This window comes from Physeter macrocephalus, chromosome 2, assembly GCF_002837175.3.
Source record: "Physeter macrocephalus isolate SW-GA chromosome 2, ASM283717v5, whole genome shotgun sequence".
In the NCBI taxonomy this organism is placed as follows: domain Eukaryota; kingdom Metazoa; phylum Chordata; class Mammalia; order Artiodactyla; family Physeteridae; genus Physeter; species Physeter macrocephalus.
Window position 1 is genome coordinate 17,330,564 of NC_041215.1, and position 23,285 is coordinate 17,353,848.

General features: G+C 57.9%; 1 protein-coding gene, 1 long non-coding RNA gene and 1 pseudogene across 2 annotated transcripts in view; 1 reads left to right on the forward strand and 2 right to left on the reverse strand.

Annotated features, from left to right (window-relative positions):
- Positions 1-5,218: 5,218 nt before the first annotated feature.
- LOC102980476 (arginine-glutamic acid dipeptide repeats protein-like) lies at positions 5,219-6,544 on the reverse strand (annotated as a pseudogene).
- The window catches only part of ADGRL1 (adhesion G protein-coupled receptor L1), a 28,474-nt gene continuing 10,880 nt past the window's right edge, over positions 5,692-23,285 (reverse strand). Inside the window, exons 4-23 of the mRNA XM_055080799.1 lie at positions 22,357-22,371; positions 17,894-18,694; positions 16,731-17,045; positions 15,862-15,965; positions 15,391-15,576; positions 15,021-15,059; positions 14,668-14,851; positions 14,363-14,485; positions 13,610-13,824; positions 13,137-13,307; positions 12,489-12,698; positions 12,175-12,395; positions 11,900-11,966; positions 11,412-11,503; positions 10,579-10,747; positions 9,163-9,291; positions 8,880-8,976; positions 8,658-8,786; positions 8,482-8,499; positions 5,692-7,997 (exon numbers count right to left, since the gene is read on the reverse strand). Coding sequence (XP_054936774.1) covers positions 7,255-7,997; positions 8,482-8,499; positions 8,658-8,786; positions 8,880-8,976; positions 9,163-9,291; positions 10,579-10,747; positions 11,412-11,503; positions 11,900-11,966; positions 12,175-12,395; positions 12,489-12,698; positions 13,137-13,307; positions 13,610-13,824; positions 14,363-14,485; positions 14,668-14,851; positions 15,021-15,059; positions 15,391-15,576; positions 15,862-15,965; positions 16,731-17,045; positions 17,894-18,694; positions 22,357-22,371 — 4,028 coding nt within the window. The 3' untranslated portion in view covers positions 5,692-7,254. The remainder of the gene's footprint in view (positions 7,998-8,481; positions 8,500-8,657; positions 8,787-8,879; positions 8,977-9,162; positions 9,292-10,578; positions 10,748-11,411; positions 11,504-11,899; positions 11,967-12,174; positions 12,396-12,488; positions 12,699-13,136; positions 13,308-13,609; positions 13,825-14,362; positions 14,486-14,667; positions 14,852-15,020; positions 15,060-15,390; positions 15,577-15,861; positions 15,966-16,730; positions 17,046-17,893; positions 18,695-22,356; positions 22,372-23,285) is intronic.
- Positions 10,611-13,030, forward strand: LOC114487727 (uncharacterized). The gene is made up of 3 exons (XR_003683058.2): positions 10,611-10,699; positions 12,519-12,657; positions 12,866-13,030. It is a non-coding gene; the product is annotated as an uncharacterized lncRNA (long non-coding RNA).

Genomic DNA, 23,285 nt, shown 5'->3' on the forward strand with positions numbered 1-23,285 from the left:
TTGCTCTGCATTAAGACCTTCCCTCTAGCTTAACTCACGTGAGTCCACTCTGGACAGTCCTAACATACTCGCTACATAGGGGGACCATCAGGGTGTGGCATGATTAGTGGGCACTCCGAGGTGGGGAGCCAGATAGTCAGCTTCCCTTAGTGAATGCCGAGTGGGGTTGGTGGGCAGCGATGGGGCCTGGGCAACTGCAGCTGGGTGCAGACAGCCCTCAATGCAGCCCCTGGGATAGGAAGACCAAGATGGAGGCCTGGTCCATCTTTGTCTTACTAGCTGAGTGGACACGGGTATGTTCTTGAACCTTTCTGGGCTTCAGCTTCTGCAGTTGTATATTGGAGCTAACTAAAACCTGCCTCACTGGGTGGTTGAAAGGATTAAATTGGACAGCATATGTAAAGCATCTACAGGGTGTGGGCACTTTGAACTGCATAGTAATCTTTTTTTTTGAGTAAGTCATTTAATCACCCTAACTTCAGTTTCCTCATCTGATATATGGGGATAATAATATATATCTTGTGATAATAAGATGAAATGTAGGAAAGAGCTTTGAAATGAATGTCAACATAAATGTTATTGTTCCTGGGCACATGCTAATGGTTTTGCCCCACGTGTGTACAGGCGCCACTAACAACCACTGAGGGTCACAGGTTGTCAGGCACAGCAGGTTTCACTGTGTGTGTAGAGGAGTCGCATGTGTACAGTGCTGGGAAAGTAAAGGACAAAAAGGTGGAAGAACTGGCTGTGTTGTAGAATCTCATCTTATGCTAGGATTAAATTTCAAAGTCAGAGCATGAGGTCAAAATCATAAATAATTAAGTTTATGCTTAAAGCTCCTGAATTTGCTCACAGAGCATCTCTCAGTAAGTCCAGTAGAACCAGTTCCTCTTCAGCATAGGATAGGGTTGGGCACCAGCTAAATTGCTGAACTTAGATTTCAGGGCTGTGCTGAATTAACAACAGCATCACACAGTGAGAGGTGCATGGGAACTGAGAGCAGCTGAGGGAGTGGTCTTAACTCTCATCTCAGGCCTGCTCTGGGTCCTATGCTCCATTCAGCTTCGTGTCCTTTAACAAATATTTATTGAGCACCTAGTGTGTGCCAGACACTGTGTTAAACAGTAGGGAACAGCAGTGAAAAAACAGACCATTGTACATTATTTTCTGGTGGGGGAGGCAGACAATAAACAAGCAAAAAAGACAGTTTGTGAGATGCGAGCACTATGGGAGACAAAGCAAGACGGGTTAGGAAGTTCTGGAGTGGCCAATTGCAATTTAAATGGAGTAGCCTGGGAAGGCCTTCTGGGAAGCTCTTATTTTCATAAGCCCTGCAGGGAGAATAGGTGAACCCTAGGAACAGCCAGTGTAAAGGCCCTGACAGTGAGCACCCCAGTGTGGCTGAAGTGGAGGGAAGGAGGAGAGCCATAGGGGTGAGATCTGATGCTGTAGGGCCTTGTGGGCCATTGTGCTGACCTTAGCGTTTCGTCTGGGTGAGAGAGGAGGCCTCTGGAGAGTTTTGAGCAGAGGAGGGACAAAAATATGCTTACTGAGATCACTCTGTTTTGTGTGTTGAGAAAAGCCTGAAGAGGGACAAGGGAGCTAGTTAGGGGACTGTTACAGTGGTCCTGGTGAGAGACAGTGGTGCCTTGAACCAAAGTAGTGAGAACTAGTTAATTCTGGATATTTCAAAGTTAGAGGCACTAATGCATCCACTGTCAGATTAGATATGGGGTGTGAAACAATGAGTGAGCTCAAGGGAGGCTCCAAGGGTCTTATCTTGAGTCTCAGGATGGACTTGCCATTAATCAAGGTGGGGAAGCCTGTGGGAGGAACTGGAACAGTGGTGTGTGTATACATGTGCGTGGAACTGGGTTTAAGTTTGAGGTCCTCCCGACACCCAGGGGGAGATGTGGAGTGGGTAGTTGAATGTAAATGAATCTGGATCACAAGATGGAAGTTCAGGCTGGAGCTCTACATTTGGAAGTCATCAGCATAATAGATAGTACAGCTGACACTTGAAAAATGCAGGGGTTAGGGGTGCTGACCCCTGTGCAATCAAAAATCTATGTATAACTTTTTTTTTTTGGCTACACTGTGGCATGCGGGGATCTTAGTTCACCGACCCTGTGCCCCCTGCAGTGAAAGCATGGATTCTTAACCACTTGGACCACCAGCGAAGTCCCTCCATGTATAACTTTTTTTTTTTAATAAATAAATAAATTTATTTATTTATTTATATTTTTGGCTGTGTTGGGTCTTCGCTGCTGCACGCGGATTTCTCTAGTTGCGATGAGTGGGGGCTACTCTTAGATGCAGTGCGCAGGCTTCTCGTTGCGGTGCTTCTCTTGTTGCGGAGCATGGGCTCTAGGCACACAGGCTTTAGTAGTTGTGGCACACAGGCTCTAGAGTGCAGGCTCAGTAGTTGTGGCGCACAGACTTAGTTGCTCCACTGCATGTGGGATCTTCCCGGACCAGGGCTTGAACCCGTGTTCCCTGCATTGGCAGGCGGATACTTAACCACTGCTCCACCAGGGAAGCCCCATGTATAACTTTTGACTCCCCCAGAACTTAACTACTAATAGCCTACTGTTGACTGGAAGCCTTAACCATAACATAAACAGTCAGTAAACACATATTTCGTATATGTATTATATGCTGTCTTCTTACATGAAAGTAAGCAATAGAAAAGAAACTGTTATTAAGAAAATCGTAAGGAAGAGAAAATACTTTTATAATACTGTACTGTATTTATCAATACCAAAAGCGTACATCATCTATTTACAAGATGAATCGTCTGTCAGCTACATCAATATTGTCTTATAAAAAACACTGTAGATATTACACATATTACTAACACTAGACATCAAAAACGAAAAAGAAATTCATTTTTATTTACAGGTATAATGATTCATGCACTGATAATGAAGAAGCAGCGATATGATTGCTTTATGGTAGCCTAGTGCAGTCGATGGGGCTGTGTACGGTTTGTCAGTGTGTGCATAAGTTTTGATAAATTTCAACTTTTTATAATAGTTATGTGTGTATTTTATGGTAGTAAATGATAAAATAGACTAGTATCTACATATATTCTGTGCATTCATGACATGCCTCTTAATTTTTTTGGTATTTCTAGGGTACATGGTTCATTTGCGAGTTTTTTCCAATTGTCGCAAATCTCCAATAATTTTTCCAATATACTTATTGAAAAAAATCCTCATCTAAGTGGACCTGTGTGGTTCAAACCTGTGTTGCTCAAGGGTCAACTGTATTTAAAAACCATTTAATGGGATGAGATCTCCCAGGGAGTGAGTGTAGGTAGAGGTCCAAGGCTGAGCCCTTGGGCTCGCCAACATTAAGAGGTCAGGAGATGAGAAGGAACCAGTGTGGAGACTGGGAAGGGGTAGCTGGGGAGTGGGGAGGAGGAATGGCTGAGTGCGGCATCCTGGATGCCAGTGTTGAGGGCAGAGGGGCATGGAGAGAGGTGCTTGCACTGATTGGTCATTCCTCTCTCTCTGAGCACTGTGAGAAAATGAAATACACATGATGCAATTCCACTGTGCTGTCATGATCAAAAACGCACCATTCCAGTAACGTGTGGGAGTCTAGGAATAGCAGCTGGAATCAGACAGGCACAGCATACAGTTCCTATGCTATGCTCTAATATAGCCTGTGGACCGAAGTCCAGGCTGAGAAGGGCTTGAGGCGCAACATAGCACAGTGGCCTGGCCCGCAGAGACTTGGATGTGCATCCAGGTGCTGTAAGCCTCAGTTTCCCCATCTGTAAGATGCAGCTCGAATAACCTTCGCCCAGAGCATTTATGAGGATTCAGAGAAACTGCACCTGCATTGCCTAGCAGGCCCTTGAACCTACCAAATTCTATAAACATTAATGATTCTGTGACTCACCAGTCCTCTGCCGTGGGTTCTAAATGCGGCAGTGCAGGTTCCTCACTCGGTCACAGCCTCACGGGGATGCTCCGTGCAGATTCACTCACCTGTTTCTTGCCTCCCCCCGCAAATGAGTCACGCCACTCTTGTCATTCCAAGAAATCTTAATTTCTTTATTGTTTGATTTTTTTTTTGACTCAACAATTTTTTTAAACTTTTTTTTTTCTGAAACGTTCTTGTTATGAGCCTTTTGTTTTGTTCTCGTTAAATGCACTCGACCCAAAATTGGTTTGGCATATCGAAAAGGAGACCAAGGAGGGACTGGGGGCATGGGAGAAGAGGGAGGAGGCCCAAATGGACAGAGAGAAATTGAGGGTAAGAAAAGGGGAACACAGAGACAGTGAGAAAGACACAGGGAAAGAGGTGGAGACGCAGAGAAAAAGGCAAGGAAAACCAAAACCAAAGCCAAAAAACCCCCACCAAACCCAGAGAAAAATAACTAACAAGATTTGAAAGCAAATGAATTCGGGAGCCCAAGAAAGGGAGTAGGAGAGGAAACCAAGACCCTTCCTTCTTTATACCGTCCCAGCTGGGGTGGGGGCATCAAGGCACCAGGTCTGGTTGGGGTGGGGGGACACCTGGGCTCTCGGGGTAGCTTTGTGCTGGACTGCAGTGGTTTCCAGCCCTACCAGGGGGCCCTGCCACACAACTCTGAGGCCTGGGAACCCACCTTGGTGATTCTGGCTGGAATGGGAACCAAAGGACCCGCTGTACCCTCTCTCTCCCCTTGACTGTCAGAGTCTGGAGAGATGAAAGGAGGACTGGGCAGGGGAGAGGACGCAGGACTCCTTGCTTGCCCCCCAGTCAGGGCCCCTGGGAACTCTCCCATCCCACCCTCTCTTCCAGACCTCTTTGCTGGTCAGAGGCATTCTCTGACTCTAGCTGGGCTGATGCCTGGGCCGGGCCCACTCTTCCATCTACCCTTGTCTCCCACCATCTCTTCACAGGTCTCTAGCCACCCCTCCCCAAAGAGGAGTTACTGGCCTAGTGAAGCCACGGAAAGCCACGGAGCTGTCTCCTGCCCTCCTCACAGAGCCATCCGCGCAAGACCGTTCCTATCCTTACTTCACCTGCCCGTCCAGACTCACCCATGGTCTGGTGAAACGGGTTAAAACTCCCTACCAGAAAACAGATGGAACCCACCTTTACCTTCTCCCCACACCTGTCCCCCCATGTGGGACAAATCACCATCTTTGGGTCTGGCCCCTTCTCCCCTAACTGATGGGGACAAGCCAGCCCTAGCTCCTCAGGAGAAGGGAGGGGCTTTCTAGCAGCAAAAAGGGTCCCTCCAGCCACCTATCTGTCCCTTTCCCCCAGTTCCTCCCTGGAGTTCCTCCCCCTTAACCCAAAGTTCATGGCAGCAGCAGGCTGAGACCCGAAGATGTTTGAAAACTCATGGCACTTGTGAGAAAAGAGGGAGGGACAAAAGAGATGAGGGGTCAGAGCAGAGGTGGAGGGCCACCCCTGGGGAAATGGCAAATGACAGGGCTGGGCTAGTATGGCAGTGGGGCTATGCTACCCCCAAAGAGTTGGGGCGGGGGGAGTTGCTGGGAAGGCCAGGGTGACAGACTGGAGAGGGGACTGGGAGAGGTACTCAGGAGACATCCCAAGCCTGGAGCTTCCAGCATCTGCAGGTTTGGGGTTGAGCCCTCTGAACATGGGTGTCCTGACCCCAGCCAGGCCCTGGTACCTGGCTTTGCCTCCCCTGCGGGGGTGTGTGGGGTAGGGAAGGCAATCTCTCACCTCTGGCCTCCCCATCCCGTGAAGGAGAACTGCCTCACCGTTCCCAGCCCTCCCTCCTCAGTCATCTGTCAAACCCTGCTGCCCTCATTTTCCTTCCCCTCTCAACCTCTGCAGGCGGGAAATCAGCCCCTTCCTCCCAGGCCGAGTCCCAGAAGCAATGTACAAGAAGCAGGAACTCCAAGGGACAGCGCAGCCACCTTGGCAAAAGCATCTTTGGGCGTGAGGGTGCCTCCCCTGGGCCAGTGGGGAGGGGACGGGGAGACAGGCCCCAAGTCCTGGGGCAGGCAGTGAGGTACACGCCCCAGGAGGGCTGACTGATGCCAGGGAGAGGCAGATCAGGGAAGGAGGCGACAGAAACGGGTGCCGGGTGCCGGAAAGGAAACGGGTTCTTTGTTTTGATGTTGCTTCTAGATTTTGTTTTCTGTCTCTGGATTGTAAAAAGCTGCTCTGGCGGCCCGCCCACCCGGCTGGGGATGCACACGTACACAGAGAAGTCCTGGCTGCCAGGGCCCAGCGGCGCAGCTCTGCTCCGGAGAAATCCCGGGCTGGCCGGGCCGCAGGCTCCTGGTGGCTTCAAGTGATGAGATTTTCTTCCTTTCTTTGTCTTTTTTTTTTTTTTTTTCTTTCCTTTTCCATTTCATTGAAATATTTACAGCAATGGGGATGGAGGAAGAGGAGAGAGGGAAGGGGTAAGAGGGCCCCCTAGGGAAAGATCCAAGCCCAGGACCCACTCCCCAGGGAGATCCAGACCCAAAATCTGCTCCCCAAATAGCCAAGCCCACAGGACTGGGAACTGCTCAAATATGGCCACCCCTGTGGGCTGGGGGCCCTGCGGGGAGTTGTGCTTCATCAGGAGTCACCCCAAGGGAGGGGGTCATTGGGTGCACTCAAGGAGGGCTGAGGGGGCAGGCTTGCTGGGAAGGCTGGGACGAAGAGCAGAGAGAAGGAGCTTCGGAGAAAGTTCCACCTTTAAACCACCAGCCACAACCGCCCATTGCTCTTGCCCTGGGGCTTTTTCCCCCGCTAGGGCTCTCTCCCCGGCCAGAGGCCCCAGTCTCCGTGGAGCAGGGAACTGTAGTGCAGAGGAACCTGTCCATCTGTCCTGTCCCCACTGCTCCATCCCGGTGCAACTGGCAGCACTCTGGCTGCAAAGAGAGGAGCAGCTGACGGGTTCCATCCAGCAGGGCCTTTGACTCAGGGAAACCAGAGCCCTCACTTCCCTCCAGGGAGTAGGAAGAGTAGGGGGTGGGAGGGGGAAGTCAAGAGTGGGCTGCACCCTTCCAATTTCTCCTTCCTCACTCCCCTGGGGACCTCCTGGTTCCTCACTGCACTTGCCCCAGACTGAGCTGGTGCACACGGCTGGTGGGAAACCCTGTCTGTGAACCCTGCACCTCGGGCCCCCAGAGCAGAGCTCCCGAGGGGCCTGGAGGGCCCATGGCCAAGGGGCACCTGGAGAGAGTGGCCCAGCAGCCAGTCTCCATCAGCCTCCCTCTCCCACCAGAGCCCTACCCAGGGTTCAATCCCCGGCCTGGGACACCAGCCCCTGGTCCGTGAGGTCCCTCAGAGACTGGTAACCAGTTGCATCTGCCCATCCCCATCGGGCCCTGGCCCCTCGAGGCCTGGGGCCGCCAGGTAGCCCTCGTGGCTGGGCCGCCGCACCTGGTAGTAGCCCTGCAGGGGGTTCCGGGCCACCAGGGCCGGTGGGCGCGAGGTGTAGTAGATTTCGGGGGGGCCAGGGGGTGCGGGTGGGGGTGGGGGCAGGGCCTCACTGGGCCCCTCGGGGCTGCTGTCCGGGTAGGAGGGCGAGTCCCGCAGGTTGGCCCCGCTGGCGTAGAGGGAGTCCCGGCCCGGAGGGGAGGAGAGGGGCCGGCTGGTGGCCCCGTCCTCCGCTGTGCAGCTCTCCGACTCGTCCAGATCGCTCTGGTACAGCACCGACTGGGCCCGGGGCAGAAGCAGTGGCTCCTCCAGGGCCTTGTAGAGAAGTTCGATCTCTGCCCGGTCAGCACCCCCGGGCCCGCCTGCCTCTTCCTCGCCGCTGCCCCCTGGCACTGGCGGCACGGGGGGCTCGGGCGGTGGAGGGCCCCTGGCTCCGCTGCTGCCACCCCGAAGGTTGTTGTGCACCAGCTCCGAGATGATCATCTTCTCGAAGGCGGCAGCGTCGGCCAGGTTCCGGCCTCGAGGTGGCTCGGGGGCCCCATCCCCTGGAGGGAAGTCCCCGCTTCGCAAGGAGTAACTGTTGTTGAAGTTGCCGTTGAGGGGCAGCGTGTCCATGCCGCAGGCTTCTCGGCCTCCCAAGGGGTGCTCTGCAGGCAGAAGGGAGCTGCTCAGAAGGAGAGCCGGGGGCAGTGAGAGGGGCGCAGGCCATGTGGAGGGGGGGTGCCTGCTTTCACCTGGCTTTCCCGGGGTTCACCCCTCCCCCTGGGGACTGGGGTCTTGTATTCCCTCTCTTCCTCACTGGCAGTGGGGACACCAGCTCAGCAGACGACTAGTGGAGGTACGTGTGGGGACCAATTCCCCCAGGGTCCCCTCCCAGCTGGGGGCTTAGAGTCAGCAGTATGAGGAGATCTGGGTGACCAGGTCCCTTTCCAACACTCTGACCCCCCCCATCACCTTCATTCCCCACCTAACGCAACATCCTCCAGCCAGCTGCCAAGCCAGAGACTGTCTGTGTGTGTGGGGGGGGCGGGGGGGGGCACTCGAGTTCTTCTAAGTTACGACATTTGAGGAGACCACTGTCACGTTCCCCTCCCAGCCTTGGAAATGTTACCAGGAAACAGTCACACTTACTGGGTTCCCGGTAGCTCCCTGCAGGCGCCGGCCAGGAGGGAAAAGAGAGAAGGAGAGAGCGGGCTCAGGATGCCAAGTCTCGGCTCCAGTTCAGGAGGCACGAGGAGGCCCCAAGCGGAGACCCCCCGCCACCTGACCTGGGCTGTCACCCTCTCCTGGCACCAGAGTGCTCTCACCTGGGGAGTTGAAGACGGCGGGTGAGGAAGGATTGAAGCCCACTGACTCGGCAATGAGAGTGTTGTAGGGGCTGGTGCCCCCACGGGGCTGCAGCACAGGGTTGGTCAGCAGATGGTTCCCCATGGTACCTGCCCAGGAGGTCAGAGGTCACAAGGCAGCCAGGAGACCCGGGCTTGGGAATCTTGAGGGACTGAAGCCGGGGGTGAGGGATCCAGTCTCACCTCGGTTCAGGGTGGGTGTGCTGTTGATGTCGCCCGCCATGAAAGAGGATTCCGTCTGTTTCCTCACGGTGTCGTTCCACATCCTCCGGATACGGCTCTGGGGACACAGCTCAGACGTGAGGGGGCCCTTGGGCCGCCCACCCTCCACGATCTTTCTGAGACCACTTGCCTGATGAGCACCACCAGGGACCTGGGCAGAGAACTGCCCTGCCTCTTGGGCTCTCGGTTCCAACACTCAGCCCCAGGGAGCCCTGCCTGGCGCCCCAGCCCCTGGCCCGGATACCTGGGTCCCCGTGTAGTAGCGGGTGTTGCTCCGCATAGCTGAGGTCTTGAGCGAGCCGTGAGCGCCCCCGGGCGGGGAGCGAATGCAGCAGTAGGAGTGACGCAGGCACTTGCTGTACTCCTTATGCACCTGGGGGGACGAGGAGGACAGGCAGTAGGTGCCCCCGCCTTGGGGGTCCAGCGACCAAGCTCCTGGTGGGCATCAGAAGCCCCACTGTCTCCTGTCTCCCAACAGCCAGCCAGGAAGGCTCTCTTCTCACTCAGGCCCATCCTCCTTTCTCCACCTCCACCAATAATTTCTCATCCATTCATTCACTCAACAGATCTTTAATGAGCATCCTCTATATGCCAGGCGTGGTTTAGGCCCCGAGGACAGACACAAATGAGACCCAAAGCCCTACTTCTCAGAGCTGGTATTTTCTAGCAGACAGAGATTGAACACGGGTGGAACATCAGTACGTCATGTAGGGTGTCTGACGGTGTGAGGTGCTGCCGAGAGCTATGGCCGGGAGTTAGGCAGTGCTGTCGTTGGGGGTCAGGGGCACGATTTCAAAAAGATCAGGGGAGGCCTCACTAAGGAGACATTTCGGCAAAGACCTGAAAGAAATAAGGCAGCGGGCCCTGTGGATATCTGGGGAGGGGCAGGGGACAAGCCCTGGGGAGGGTCCATGTCTAGGTGTCTGAGGGAGCAGAAGACAGAGCATGGCTGGAGGGAAGGGAAGAGAAGGGGAAGCCCAGGTTGGACTGTATGGGCCTGGGGGCCTCTGTAAGGACGTCCCTGTGTGTCCGATGAGGACCACGGGACAGTTTTGAGCAGAACAGTCAACCTTGCATCCAAGACTTGTGATCACTGCCTCCTTCATCCCCTCCTTAGCCTTACCCACCTCACTGTCCCCTAAGACCAACAACAGTCTGACCGGGCCTCCCCACTGCCTTCAGGATGAATCTACAAACGCCTTGGCTCAGTTTCCCTGGCTTTAGTCTTGAGTCCACTGCCCGTACACCTGTCTCCACATTCTTCAGCTTCTGTTACCTCCTTAATTTATTTATAAGATTCAGACTTTAACACATTTTATTTTAAAAAGAAACTTCCTATCACCACAAAATTCAGAGTTTATCCCACAACTATTAAAGTTGGAAATGTTCTGTCTGGGTGGCACCCAGAGTCACCTCCCTCCACATGCTTGACTTGTGCCCTACACCCTGGCGAGGGTCCATCAACCATGTCCCTGCCCTGTGCTCTCCCAACCCCCCAAATCTGTCTTGCTTTCTCGTTCCTCTAGGCCCCTGTATCTTGCTCTTTTCCAGAACCCTCTTCACCCCTGCCTAAATCCTCCCTGTGAGCCTGTGCTTCCCTCCAGGCAGACACAGGTCCCACTACAGAAGGCAGGCACCTGGTCCCTTCCCTGGACCTCACCTTCTTCTGTAAGGCGCAGTGAAAGACGAAGATGAAGACCCCCTGGAAGGCGTTGAAGGTGGTGAAGAGATAGGCCATGACCACCGACTCCTTATTGATGAAGAGGAGGCCAAAAGCCCAGGTGAGGCCCAGCAGGAAGAGCAGCGCAATGGCCCCCAGGGCCCAGGATCTGGGGAGAGGTGGAGAGGGAACAGGGACATCAAAGTCCCCGCCAGCAGAGACGCTTCCCCCAGAGCCCTGCTGCGTGTCCCTCTTTGAGCGGGCCTGGACGCTGCCCTGGGATGAGCAGGCCTGCCCAGTGACGCTTTCACCCAAGCTGAGCCTGAGGGGCAGGCAGAGGTCAGGGGTCAGGGTTCTGTGAATGGCCAGTCATTCTCCTGCATCCTTCATCCTTTTGGCCATATTTCCAGACCTTTAAACTATCTTTTGCTGCCTGTCTTTAAGTTGCCCTGAAATGGACTCTTTTTTTTTTTTTTTTTTTGCCGAGTCACACGGCTGGTGGGGTCTTTAGTTCCCCGACCAGGGACTGAACCCTGTGCCCTTGGCAATGAAAGTGCGGAGTCCTAACCACTGGACCGCCAGGGAATTCCCTGGACTCGCTTTTCGAACTCAGTCTCACCCTTAGCAATTACGTGCCTAAAACCACAGCTGGATGTGCTAATACCATGTTTTCTAATACTCGTTAAACAGATACATAACGAACACAGTAAAACACCATCTTTGTCCTTAAAATCACAGTATGTGACAACCAGAGGTGAGAACACCACCTTTTAGGAAACGCTGGGAGAGGCCCGGAAAGTCCCAGGGCATGGGTGGGGCGAGGGGGTGCTCACTTAATGTTGTCGAGGCGACTGGAATCGGGCTTGAGCACGGATGAGCTCCGGATCATCTTGTGCAGAGTCACCATGAGGAACACCAGGTTCACCTGGGGGCGGGACAAGGGGAGGGGCTGGGCCAGGGTCCCTCTGCCTCCTAGCGTCAGCTCCTGGCCAAGTCTCAGCCACGACCCCCCTTCTTCAGGGTCCCCTCTGCCGGTGTACCTGCCCCCAGGTGCCTGCCTACTGGTGTAACTGTTAATGTGGCTCCTGGGGCCGGGGGGCAGGGCCCATGGCCTGACACAGAGCAGGGGCTCAAATCACAGCTCCTGGAAGGATGGACCTCAGTGCTGGAGCTCTACAGACCCACTCTGCTCTTGTTTTTTTAGTTGGCTGCTCAGTTCTGATGCTTTTCAAGGGCTTGGGGAGAATGGGGGCCTAGGGGTCAGAGCTAGGCTGGATGAAGGACAGAGACTCAGTAGTGGGGGTACTGCCTTCCAACTTACCACGATAACAAAGGAGACGGGCCCAATGAAGCTCCAAATGAAATAGTTGTCCACTCGGAGCCAGCAGCTGTGAAGGAAGCAGGGTGGGGTATTGAGAGGTGAGGGGGGCAGGCTCTTCCCTCCCTCTGACTCCAGGAGCCCAGGGACTCTGCTGGCTGCGGCCTCGGGACTCAGGAGGAGGGAGGCCAGTGCCCTGAGGGTCCTGGCCCAAGGGGATGCTGCTGAGCAGGGAGCCAGCAAGGAGGAGAGACTCGGGGGGCGAAGGGGGCACTCACGCCTTCTCGGTGCCGTAGCTGCGGTAGTCGATGGCGGCTGCGATGCCCACCACCAGGGCTGGGAAGCAGTACCCGCCCAGGTAGTAGTATTTGGTGCGGGAGTACTCGCTCTCAAACACCTCCACCAGAAGCAGGTAGAGGTGCACGCCCTCCAGGCACAGCCAGGAGAAGGCAGCCAGGAAGAAGTAGTGCAGCAAGCCAGCGAAGATGGGGCAGGCAATCTAGAGAGTGGGGAGCAGCCCAGGTGAGGGGCCGCCCTGGCCAGCCTGTGTCATCTCTCCCCCCATCCTCTCCTGCCCTGGAGCCCTGCTCACCTCATACTGAGTCTTGTCTATCCCAACCAGGAAGAGCAGCTCAGCCAGGAAGAGGTTGATGCACAGGTTCTTGTGGATGGTGTTTCGGTCAGTCTGCAGTCCCCGTAGGAAGCAGAAAGTGGAGATACAGATTGCCAGGCAGACCAGGGAGATGACGATGCCCACCCAGGTGATGACTGACAGCAGTAGCTCGTTGATGCGGCCCTGGTACTGGGGGAAGGAGCAGGGGGTGTACTTAGCGCCTCTGGCCTTGCACGTGGCCAGGGCTCAGCTTAGGTGCCAGCTACGGACAAGGCCGTGGGCCGTGAGCACCACTGGTGCAGCCCACCCGGCCTTCTGCCCCCCTGGCCAACTTGCCGGCCCCCACCCCTCTGCAGGCGGCACGCTCACTTCCTCGTGCTCTGGAAGGCTCGTGGAGAGATGACAAAGGTGACACCAACTTGCTTCTCCAGAGTGCCTTGGGAGAAGGTGGGACCGTGACCAAAGACAACCAGACGTATGGCCTCATGCCCCGGGCAAGACTCAGGCCCCCCATGCCCACGAAGCTGGCCTTCCCTGGCACCGCCCATGCAGCACTTTCTATGATGCCATGCAAAGCCGGGCCAGAAAGTGGGCCCGCCCGGAGGAGCGGAGCGCTGGCCAGCTTACGATCTCGCGGTGAGCCATGAGCACGGCAAAGTTGGTGAGGTGGCTGCAGGCACACGTGGTGTGGGTCTTGTTGGACTCCACCAGGCGGCAGCCCTGGGTTGACCAGTAGCCCAGCATGGAACGCTCCGAGTAGTTCCAGAAGGAGCAGTTAGCATTGAAGTGGTTCTTGGCCTGTTGTGTGGTGGTGACCGGGGGGTCAGATCCGGGGAGTCCCACTCCAGCCCGCGCACCCAGCTATGGGGATAGTGACAAGCAGGAGACACGTGCCTGGAGCTTTGGGCTCCAGGTGACAGTCTGAGACCTCTGGGGACAAAAGGGCCCAAGCTGCTGAGGTGGGGGCTGGTGCCCCAGGGAGGGGTTGTAACTTGCTCTTGGGGTGGGTGAACACACACAGTAGTGGGGTGGGGGATACACAGCCAGGGACAATGGAGGATGCTGGGACCCTCACGGAGGGAGGGGGCACCTCAGCTCACCTCCAGGTGGGCCACAGTGAAGATGACAGGGTCCATGAGGAAAACTCGGCTGGACTCCTTGTTGATGGACGCTGCGATGACCTGGGAGTTCACCACCAGGGAGGCGCCCCCCAGGCTCCCCGCGCCCGCTTCACCTGCCAGCTTCACCGTGGCATTCTCGGTGGACAGGAAGAGGCCCAGGTTGTTGTAGAGGATGAAGACAACTTTGACCACTCCTGGGGAGAACAGGCACAGCAGGGAGTGTTGTCAGCCCCTGGCTGGTGTGCAGCTCCACCACGCTGGCCGCCAGGACCTCTGAAGCCAGGCAGGCTGCAGCCCAGGCAAGTGGGGCTCTGGGAGCCCTTCTATGGGACCGCTGCTCAGTTACAGGCAGTTTCCAACGGCAGGGCAGTGGGCCAGGATACACAGGCTGGGTCCCTGGCCCACCTCTCACTTACTGTGGAACCTTGAGCAAATCCCTAAGCTCTCTGGACCTTAATCTCAAATGGCACAATCCTCCCTGAACTGTGAGGATCAACTGCTACTGCACAGGAGTGAGCCCTACGAACTGCGAAATGTCCTAGGTTCTGTGGGGCTCTGAGGGGGCGGTCTCCATGAATCCCCTGAAATGTTAACACTAGCTTGAATGAAGGACATCTCTGTGTGTTGCCACGGGTCCCAACCTCCTTTCAGATTCTTCAATCCGATAAAAGTTAAGAACTGCCGTCCTCCGTGAGAGGAGCAGGGGTGCCAGCACGGGGCTTGGGCACTGACCGTTGCGGCTGTTCTGCTTGATGGTGTTGGCGGACAGCTGGATCGAGTTCTCGCTCGGGTACTCCTGGGGGAACACCAGCTCTTGCACTTGACCCTCTGTGTTCAGGACTGTGACCTCGAGGACTGTGGGGACAGGGGACGGCAGGGCACACAAGGTTGGGGGTCTGTCCACAGTCCAGAGGCCCGGGCTGTGGCAAGAGGCCCAAGGTCGAGGGCCAGGGTATCCCCCACGGTCTCCAGGCCGAGTGGGCCCCACTGTTCAAGATTTGCACCCAAACTTGCCCTAGCACGATTGTAGCACTCACCCACATTCTGCTTGGCGGCCAGGAAGCGGGCAGGCTCCCTGACATTGTCGGCCAGCAGGAAGGCGCCCTCCTCTAGGACGTCCAGGAGCATGGTGGCCGTGTGCACCTGCTCGGTGGCATTCATGTCCTTCCAGGACTCAAGAGCCTCTGGCCGCAGCAGGTTGTCCACCGTCTCTACCACGGCCTGCAACGGTGCGTGAGCAGCGCCATGATTTCCCCCACATCCTCCAGTTCCCCGGGCTGGGCTCTGCGCCCCCTTCTCCGAAACTCCATCCCCAGCGCCACCGGGGGCCTGTCCAGGAGCGACAAGGGCTGCCCCACCCCCTTGGCCAGCAGGAGCCCTTGAGCCTCACCTTGATGTAGTCCTTACAGGTTCTCTCTCGCTTATGCATCTGGGGAAAGAGATGGAGGTGCTCTCAGGGCTGGTCTCTCAGCCCCACTCCTCTAACCCCGACACTCACGTCTGGGCCCCAGGGAGCTTGCTCTTCTGCCTCTGCCACTGACCTGGGGCTAGGCCGTGAGCAAGAGCCATTCCTAAGGGAGCCCACACCCCCAGGACCGTCCAGGGCAGTTCAGGAGGGAGCCCCAGTAGACCTGGGGTCTGTCCTTCCTCCTTCTCTCGTCCCCGTGGGTGGCAGCCCAGCTCCGCGGTAACAGGCCGGCTATCTCCTAAGTTCCCAGGGCAGCGCCCCCTGCCCTGCTGGCCCTGCCGCCAGGCCCTACCTTGTTGTAGTTCTTGCCGGCTGACTCGCGCTCGATGGGCCGCAGGGCCTGCAGCTGGGCATCCAGGATGTCCAGCAGTTGCTCCATCAGCTTCACAGAGGAGGACACATCACCCGCATAGATGGAGCCCCGGGTGTGGCGGGCCAGCTCACTGGCAATGTTGGCTGCGTTCTCCCCGCTCTTGATCTGTATGAGGCGGGAGTGGGATGCCCCGGCTCTGTCAGGGACCGTTTCGCTTCCCTCTTCACGCGCCCAGCCTGCTCAGCCCCTCTCATCCCTCGCTCTGCTGCCCCTTCTCCCTGTCTGCCTTCTCCCTCCCCATCTATCTCTGCGCTCTCTGCACGCCAGGGAGTGGACCCCTGCTTGTCTCCCCAGTTGTTCCATTGCCCCCACTGTGCCCTGTGCCCGGGCACCCAGGGCCTGCTGTGTGAGCACGTGTGCCTGACTGGGAGGGGCAGCTTCTGCTGGTACCTTCTGGGCCACCTGGTTGACCCAGGGGGAGGTGCAGTTGCTGAGGTCAGGGCCCCGGGGGTTCCAGAGCCCCAGGGCTGGTAGACACTGGAAGGAGGCAATTCCTGTAGGGACAGACACACAGGAACAGAGGAGGGAGCCACAGGGAAGGAGAGAAGGATGGGCCAAAGCAGGGAGAAAGGAGGTGACACAGAGAGGGGGACGAGTGGGTGAGGAGAGAGGTGAGGGGAACACGGAAGACCAGACATGAAGCAGGCCGGACAGTCAAGAGAGATGTCACTCTGAGGTGACATAAGCCACTCCTCCTTCCCCTAAACCCTCCCTCTTGGCTCCTCTTTCGTCTTTGCCTACCACAGTTGGAACCTTCTAGCAAAGCTCGTCTTGGAAGCCCCCCCCCCCCCACGAAGCCTCTTCTGACCCTCCCCTTGGGATCCCTAGAGCATGCGATCTGGCCCCACCCTCTCTGGCACTTCAGCTGCTGTGTCCTGTCACCAGCTGCTCCCGGGCCTGTTCCATTTCAGTCTGAAGCCAGGACTCAAGTTACCTCCCATGGGCTCCCTGCAGGGTCCACCCAGCGCTTTGCACGTGGCGGGTGCTTAGTATTGCAGGAGGGGACGGGGGACGAGGCGTGGGGCACTAACTGAGCTGCTGCTGTGTCCTGGGAGCTCTGCTGGGCTCTGGGGACACAACTGCAGACATCAGGCGTGACCCCTGCATGAAACCCACACTCTGCCAGGGGAGATGAACAGGTAAGTGCATCTGTGCTGAGCTGAGTTAGGGGCATGTCCCCTGTCCCTTCCCTGGCCAGACCCAGCAGTGGCCATTCCCCAAGCCAGCTGCAGTGGAGGTAACCTTGGCTCTGCACTCACCTCGAGTCCCCTTGGGGCAGGGCCTCTCCACCAGCATGCCCTGCTGGGTGGCCGGCCACTGGACCCGCCGCACCTCTCGAGGTTCACAGAAGAGCTCCGGGGACACATGCAGATTGGGGGCGGGGGGCCGCCGGGTGCTGGGGGCGGGGGCAGTGGCTGGAGGTAGGTCAGGTCCCAGCTGGTTGATGGCACCCACGGGGTGCGTGGTGAGGGGCGCCCGGCGGAGTGGGGTGGTGGCCGCAGGCGAGGCTGTGCTGGTCAGGGGTGTGGGCCGGGCCGTGGTGGTCGTGCTGAGGGGTGGCGAAGTGGCTGGGCCTGGAAGGGAGAGGGGATATGAGACGGGGTTACCCCCACGCTTCAGGCCTATTGAAAGATATCCTGGTCCCCACTAGGTCTGGGAGACCTCCCCTGGCCCCCGTTTGCCCACAGAGGTCCCTCGTACCCCTGGGACCATCTGAAGCATTGGAAGGTGGCAAAAATTCACTCATTTGTACTTTGAAGTCTGAGAGAGCAACCACAGAAAACAGGCCAGGAAGGAGGTGTCTGGAGGCTGCTGTACACAGCCACCTCCCATCCTCATTCTCTTACTCTGGTCTCTCTGACCTGACCACGTCCCTTCCCTCTGGGGGCCTCAGCTCCTCCTTTTGGATTAGATGGGACTCCCTGGAGCTGTGGGGCTGCTCAGAGCTGGCTTAGGGCAGCTGAGGGAGCAGAATGAGACTGTGGAGGGGCCCCCCAATCCTGGCCAACATCAGCAGCTCAGCTTTGCTGTTTTACTGATACTGGGCTTCCACCCAAGGTTTTGGTTGAAGGGGTTCCAGGGCTCAAAATGCACAGGCCTCTAGGAGACATAGTGCAGCTTGGTTAGGAGCCCAGAGTCCTTGGTCCAAATCCTCAAATGAGCAAGCTAATCCCATACTCACCCAGGGCTTGGGTTTCCTCATCTGTAAAACGGGGCAATAATAAGCCCTGTCTCCTAGGCTGCGAGGACCAGAGGAGTTAATTGGGTGCTTCGAACAGCCTCTGTCACATTGCCATGTCACACTGCCATTGCCTCCAGGGCTCCCCCGAACCCACCTCCAGGTCCCCTAAGATGTTACAGAGTGCACCCCCCGGCCCTGGGACCTAGGGGGCGTTTGGGAGCGAACTTGAGCTGTCCTCACCAGCACTGGGGTCGGGTGGCCCGAACTCCAGGCTATAGCGCACCACAAAATAGTTGTTCCAGACATACAGCTGGTTGTCACGAGGGTTATAGTCAACGGAAGAGACGAACTGGTAGGGGTTGGGGAAGGCCAGGCTGACAGGCTCCTCGCGGTTGGCGTTGGTGTTGAAGGCGTAGTCCACGCGGTTGCCGGCCGCCTCGCTGTCGTCATCCACGTACACGGAACGCAGCACGTAGAGGACACCGCACACCATGAAGGCGTTGGACGCCGAGCGCTTGTCGTAGCCGGTCTCCCACGTGCCCTCGAAGCGCAGCGTGTAGGGGTTGAGCTGGCTCACCACCAGCCGCCCGTTGTTGCCCTCGGTGGCGTAGATGACCCACAGCCCGTTCTCGTCCACGGCCAGGTCGATGTCGGTCTTGCCCCCCCAGCGGTAGGGCGAGGTATCGTGGTAATTGGCCGTGTTGATGACCGTCTCCCCGCTCTTGATGCGCGTGCGCAGGTCGTACTTGACGATGTTGCGCGTGCGCTCCTTGTTGTAGAAGACGGCGCCATCATAGACCACGAAGCCCGTGCCATCCACACGGTTGGGCAGGCGGTAGGTGGTGGTGTGGCGCGCTGCCACGTAGTCCTCCCATGAGGCGTACTCGGTCAGCGTGTCCGTGCGGTAGGGGATCCAGGGCATGACGTAGATGCGGTCACCCGCCTGCAGTGGGTCCTTGCACCATGCGCCAGACTGGTGCTCTGACTCGTGTGTCGAGGTGGGGTCCAGCACCTTCTGCAGAGTCCCTGGGCACACGAAGACTGGGCCAGGTGGGTGGGCGGGGAGGACACGGGGAGAGGAGCAGGGGCAAGGGAGGGGGAGAGAGAGAGGCAAGTTGGTCACGTGGCCAGGGGGGTGCCAGGCTGTCCCCTCCTGCTGCTGCAGTCACGGTTGCTTGGTAGGGCTGGTGATGGGAAGGGGGTTTCCGGGCTGGGACCCCTGCCCCGCCCAGCTGCCCCTCTCCCTGGAGATGTCAACCCTGGAGGCCATTAAGAGCAGGGTTAGTGGTGAGAGGTAGTGCCCCTCTTTCTTTCCCTGGCTGCTAGAGACCCCACAGGCTGGGGATAAGGGGTTTGGCAAGAGGCATCCCAGAGACGATCTCGTGTGCCTTAAGCAGGAGTGGAAAGATTTCCTCACTGCAGCCACTGGTGGCTTTGAGGTTCCAGGGACTCAGGGCCCTGCCCCTTCGCCATCATCTGCGCCCCCTATGGAAGAGCTAGGGTCAAGGGTCCCATCCTTCACCAACCACACCAGGACACAGATTTTTTTTTTTTTTTAAACTCCATTTTCTTCCTCCTGCAAAAACTGCAAGGTAGAGTGATGTTTCCATACCCACCGTGGGTGGGTGTCAGGAGCGCACTTCTATTCCAGGGTGGGAGAGGCACCCGAGGTTCCTGATGCAGCCTGTGGCAGCCCCCACCCCCAGTACCCATGAAATCAGTAGCTGAGGAAGGGTATTCGGAAAAGTCCAGCCCCTCCTGAGGGTGCCCAGCCCTGCCCCCAGCCGGCAGGGTCTCTCATGGGGTTTATTCAGCAGCAGACACTGACACTGGTGCACAGGGGTGAGGGGGAGAACTTGGGGAGGGAGAGGACTCCCGGGAGAGTTGGGTGGGGGGGAGGAGAGCTGTGTGGAGGGAAGAGAGACAAGGTGGTGGTGGGGGGGGCTCGGCGAGGTCCTGGCTCCAAGGGAGGCACACTGGAGAGCACCTGGGAAGAAAGGGTTAGTGCTGGCGAGGAGAGAGGGGGGTGAGCAGAGAATTCACTCCAAGGCCCAGGCCCGACTGAGGGTCCCTTGGGGGGGCAGTCCCAGGTCCAGCTCAGAAGGGGCAAGGGAGGGAACCAGGTGCTAGGATAAAGACCCAGCCCGCCCCCAGCAGCCCCCCCACCCGGCCACCTCCCCTGCCCTGACCCCGATTTACCTGCAACCATCCCCGGCTCGGGAGGAGGGACCAAGGCAGCGCTGATGTCAGAAAGGTGGGGGGCCCCGCCCCACCCCCCCATTCCCTGAAAAGGAGGAAAACCTCAACTGCATCTCGTTGGCCACCAATAGCCTGCCCGCCCTTGCCCAGTCACGTCCCAGCGCCGCCTACTCCTAGCCTCCCCTTACTGACCCGGTGGGGGTCTGGACTTTCACAGTGTGGCCAGGCTCCCCTCCTCCTCCTATAGAGGTGATGTCCCTCCATCCAGGATGGCTGGGGGCCTCCCTCTCACCTCCCTGCTAGCAGAACCCACGGACAGGCCAGGGTGAGAGTTTGTAGTGAATTCTCTGCTCCTGCTTGGTCTGTCACCAAAGCAGCTGGCCCCGAGGGGACAGGGAGGGCTGGGACTTGGTGCCGGCTTGGGGGCGGGGGGGGGGGTTGGCCCCAGTGGTTAGAGGGGCTTGGACACTTCTCATTCCCCCACTTCCAGCCTCATTCTTCAGGAGGCTCAGGTGGGTGGGTGCGGATATCCAGCCCTCCCTTCACAGCAGCAGGGGGACATTTTGACCCGAGGGTCTCCAGGCACAAAGCAGCCAGGAGCATGCCCTGTTTTAGGAGGGGGAGGGGAGCTTGGGGCTCCACCATCTCCCTGTCCCCAATGCCCTGAGGGGTTGGCCTGTACCAACCTGCTGTACCAACCTGGACACCTGCAGTGTCCAGCACACTGGCCTCTGCCCTTTTCCCCTGTGCCTGGGTCTCCCCTCTCCCCAAGCTAGGTCCCCCGCCAGCTTTGTGACGACTGAGCAGATGTGTGTGTGGGGGTGGGGGGCTGGGGAAGGGGGAGAAGATGAGGAAGGGTCTGCCTGGGGCCCCTGCCAGCAAGGACCCCTCCCCGGCACCAAGCTCCCAATACCTCCTCTGCCCTCCAGCCTCCTCCCGCCCGCCCTTTGAAGAGAAAAGATCCCAGGCTGCCGTATCCAAACCACCACCGGGCCTGCAAGAAGAGTGTCTGGTGCTGGGTGGGAGAGAGACTCCAGGAGAAAGAGAGGGAGAGAGTGGAGGGGTGCCGTGAGGGGCAGGGCGGTGGGCTGGTTGCCCAGGCCTCTGTGAGATGGGGGGAGGGACAAGGGGGAGGGGAGCAGCTCGGAGAGACCCCGCCCCACCTCCCTCAAAGGGGATGCTCCACCGACCACCGTAATTTCAAGGCAAAAGTGATCCTGAAAGGTCATCTCTTCCATCCGTGCCCGCTGCTGCCTGCCTCAGAGCTGCAAATTTCCCAAAACTTTCAGGGGAGGAATGACCATCCCCAAGAGCCCAGGCCTGCAGCTGCAGCCCTGCCGGACTCCACTAACGGACAGCTCTGCCCACCATGGAGTCCTAGCCCCGCCCCCCGCGCTGAAGGTTTCACCCGCAAGAAATTATGGTGCTCGTGGAAGTCCCCAGACCCAGCCTATGCCTCCCCCGCCCCCTCTCCCTGGTCCTCTAACCACAACAGCCCAGAAGAAACCCTGACTGCAGCTTCGCAAGTATTTCAGAACCAGAGAAAATGCTCCCCCGCCCCTCACTCCCCCAACCTTGAGGCCCGCCCCCACCCCCTCGTCCCGATTTGGCAGGCTGCCCTCCCCGGGCTGGGGACAGCTTATACCCCTCCCCAGGGCTGGGCCCCCCGCTGGTGGAGGACAGGGCTTGGGACTGGGGGAAACTGGTACTCCATGCTCCAAAACAGCTCTGGGCCTTGGAAACGCCAAACCAGAAGGAACTTAAGCCGCCAGGAGGCAGAGAGAGAGAGAGAGAGCCAGAGAGAGAGAGAGAGAGAGAGAGGAGGAATCTGCTCCCCAAAAGAAAAACAAAGGTGTCCCCTCCACCCTGCCTCCCCCGAACCCCGACACGTGAGAGAGAGAGAGCCAGAGAGAGAGAGAGAGAGAGAGGAGGAATCTGCTCCCCAAAAGAAAAACAAAGGTGTCCCCTCCACCCTGCCTCCCCCGAACCCCGACACGTGTTACGAAAGCGGGGGCAGGAGGAAGAGAGGAGAGAGACGGCTCACCCGGTGCCCTCCACCCCTGGTCGGGAGCCAGGGAAGGGGGTCCCTCCCTCCCCACCCGCCCTGGATGCTTACACATTCTCCTGAAGGAGGCAAAAGAAGTATGAGAGAAGGCCAGGTCCCCCCCGGCCCCGCAAGGGCCAGGGACTAGGAAGGTGGGCCGGGGCGGGGGGAAGGGTTGGGGGGAGAGAGAGAGAGAGAGAGAGAGAGAAGGGGGCAGAGAGAGAGACGGAAGATCCTGCCCGGGCTCAGAGAGGAGCTTCCTCAGGTGTCTGGAGGGTGGAGTCACCCGGCTGCACCAGGGCCTGCCCCACCAGGGGGACACCGGGGTGGGGAATAGCGACTGGACCAAGTTTGGGGTGGGGGGAGAAGAAGGGGCTGGAGGGTAGGGTGGGTCACATAAGTACGGTACAGGTAAAACAAAGTCTGAGTTAGGGGTTAGCATTGGTAACAGTGCGTTTACCTTTCTGCTCCACTTCTACTTTAAGCATCGGAAGAGAGAGAGAAAACAAATTGAAAAAAAAAATGTGCAAGAAAAAAAGAGAAAAAAAAAAGATTAAATTGCTTTCGTTTCTTTTCTGGCAACACGCCCCCTTTTCCTTTCTTTCCTCACTCCTGGTTCCCCAACCCCAAAGGTAGCATCAGCCCCCGCCCCCAAGTCCTTTCCTTTAGGGAGGGTGTCAGGGAGACAGTCACAGGGAGGGGGAGACACATGGGAGGACAGAGACCAAGAGAGACAAGGGGTGGGGGCGGAGGGGGGGTGTACAGGCAGGCAGGGGGACAGAGCCCTCAGATGGGAAGGGGCACCCTCAGTGCAGTGGGGACTGGGGAGGGGAGCCCCAGCTGGGAGGCGGCTCCGCTTAGGGGGGCACCAGGGAGGGATGGTGTTGGGGGGTGAAGGAACCACTTAGATCCCCTTCAGCCCAGCCTGCTGCCCTCCTGCTAGAACCAGGGGCCCAGGGGAGGGGGTTCAGTGCCTCCTGGGGCCTGGTAGCCCCACGAGAGAGAACACACTGGACTCCTTCCCCTTCTGTGCTGGCCTTGCAAGAGTCCAGCTGAGTTTCCCCAAACAAGCCAACACAGAGAGAGGGTGGCAGCATCAGACACAGAATGACGGAGAGGCAGACAGGCAGAGCCCCCTGGGCCTCAAAGAGCTCAGTGGGGGAGACAGAGGCAGAGAGGGAAGAGGCTGGGGTGGGGGGACATCACAGATGGGGCAGGACAGCAGGTGGGGCACAGACACGCTCCCACACTCCCCCGGGGCAAGCCCGAGGCTCAGTTTCTCTGCCCAGCTCCCCCCTGGGGGCCCAGGAGCCGGGAGCTCCCCAGCCCGCTGTTGGGATGGGCGGGCGGCACCTGGGGGAGGAAGGGGCCATGGTTAGACTGTGCTCA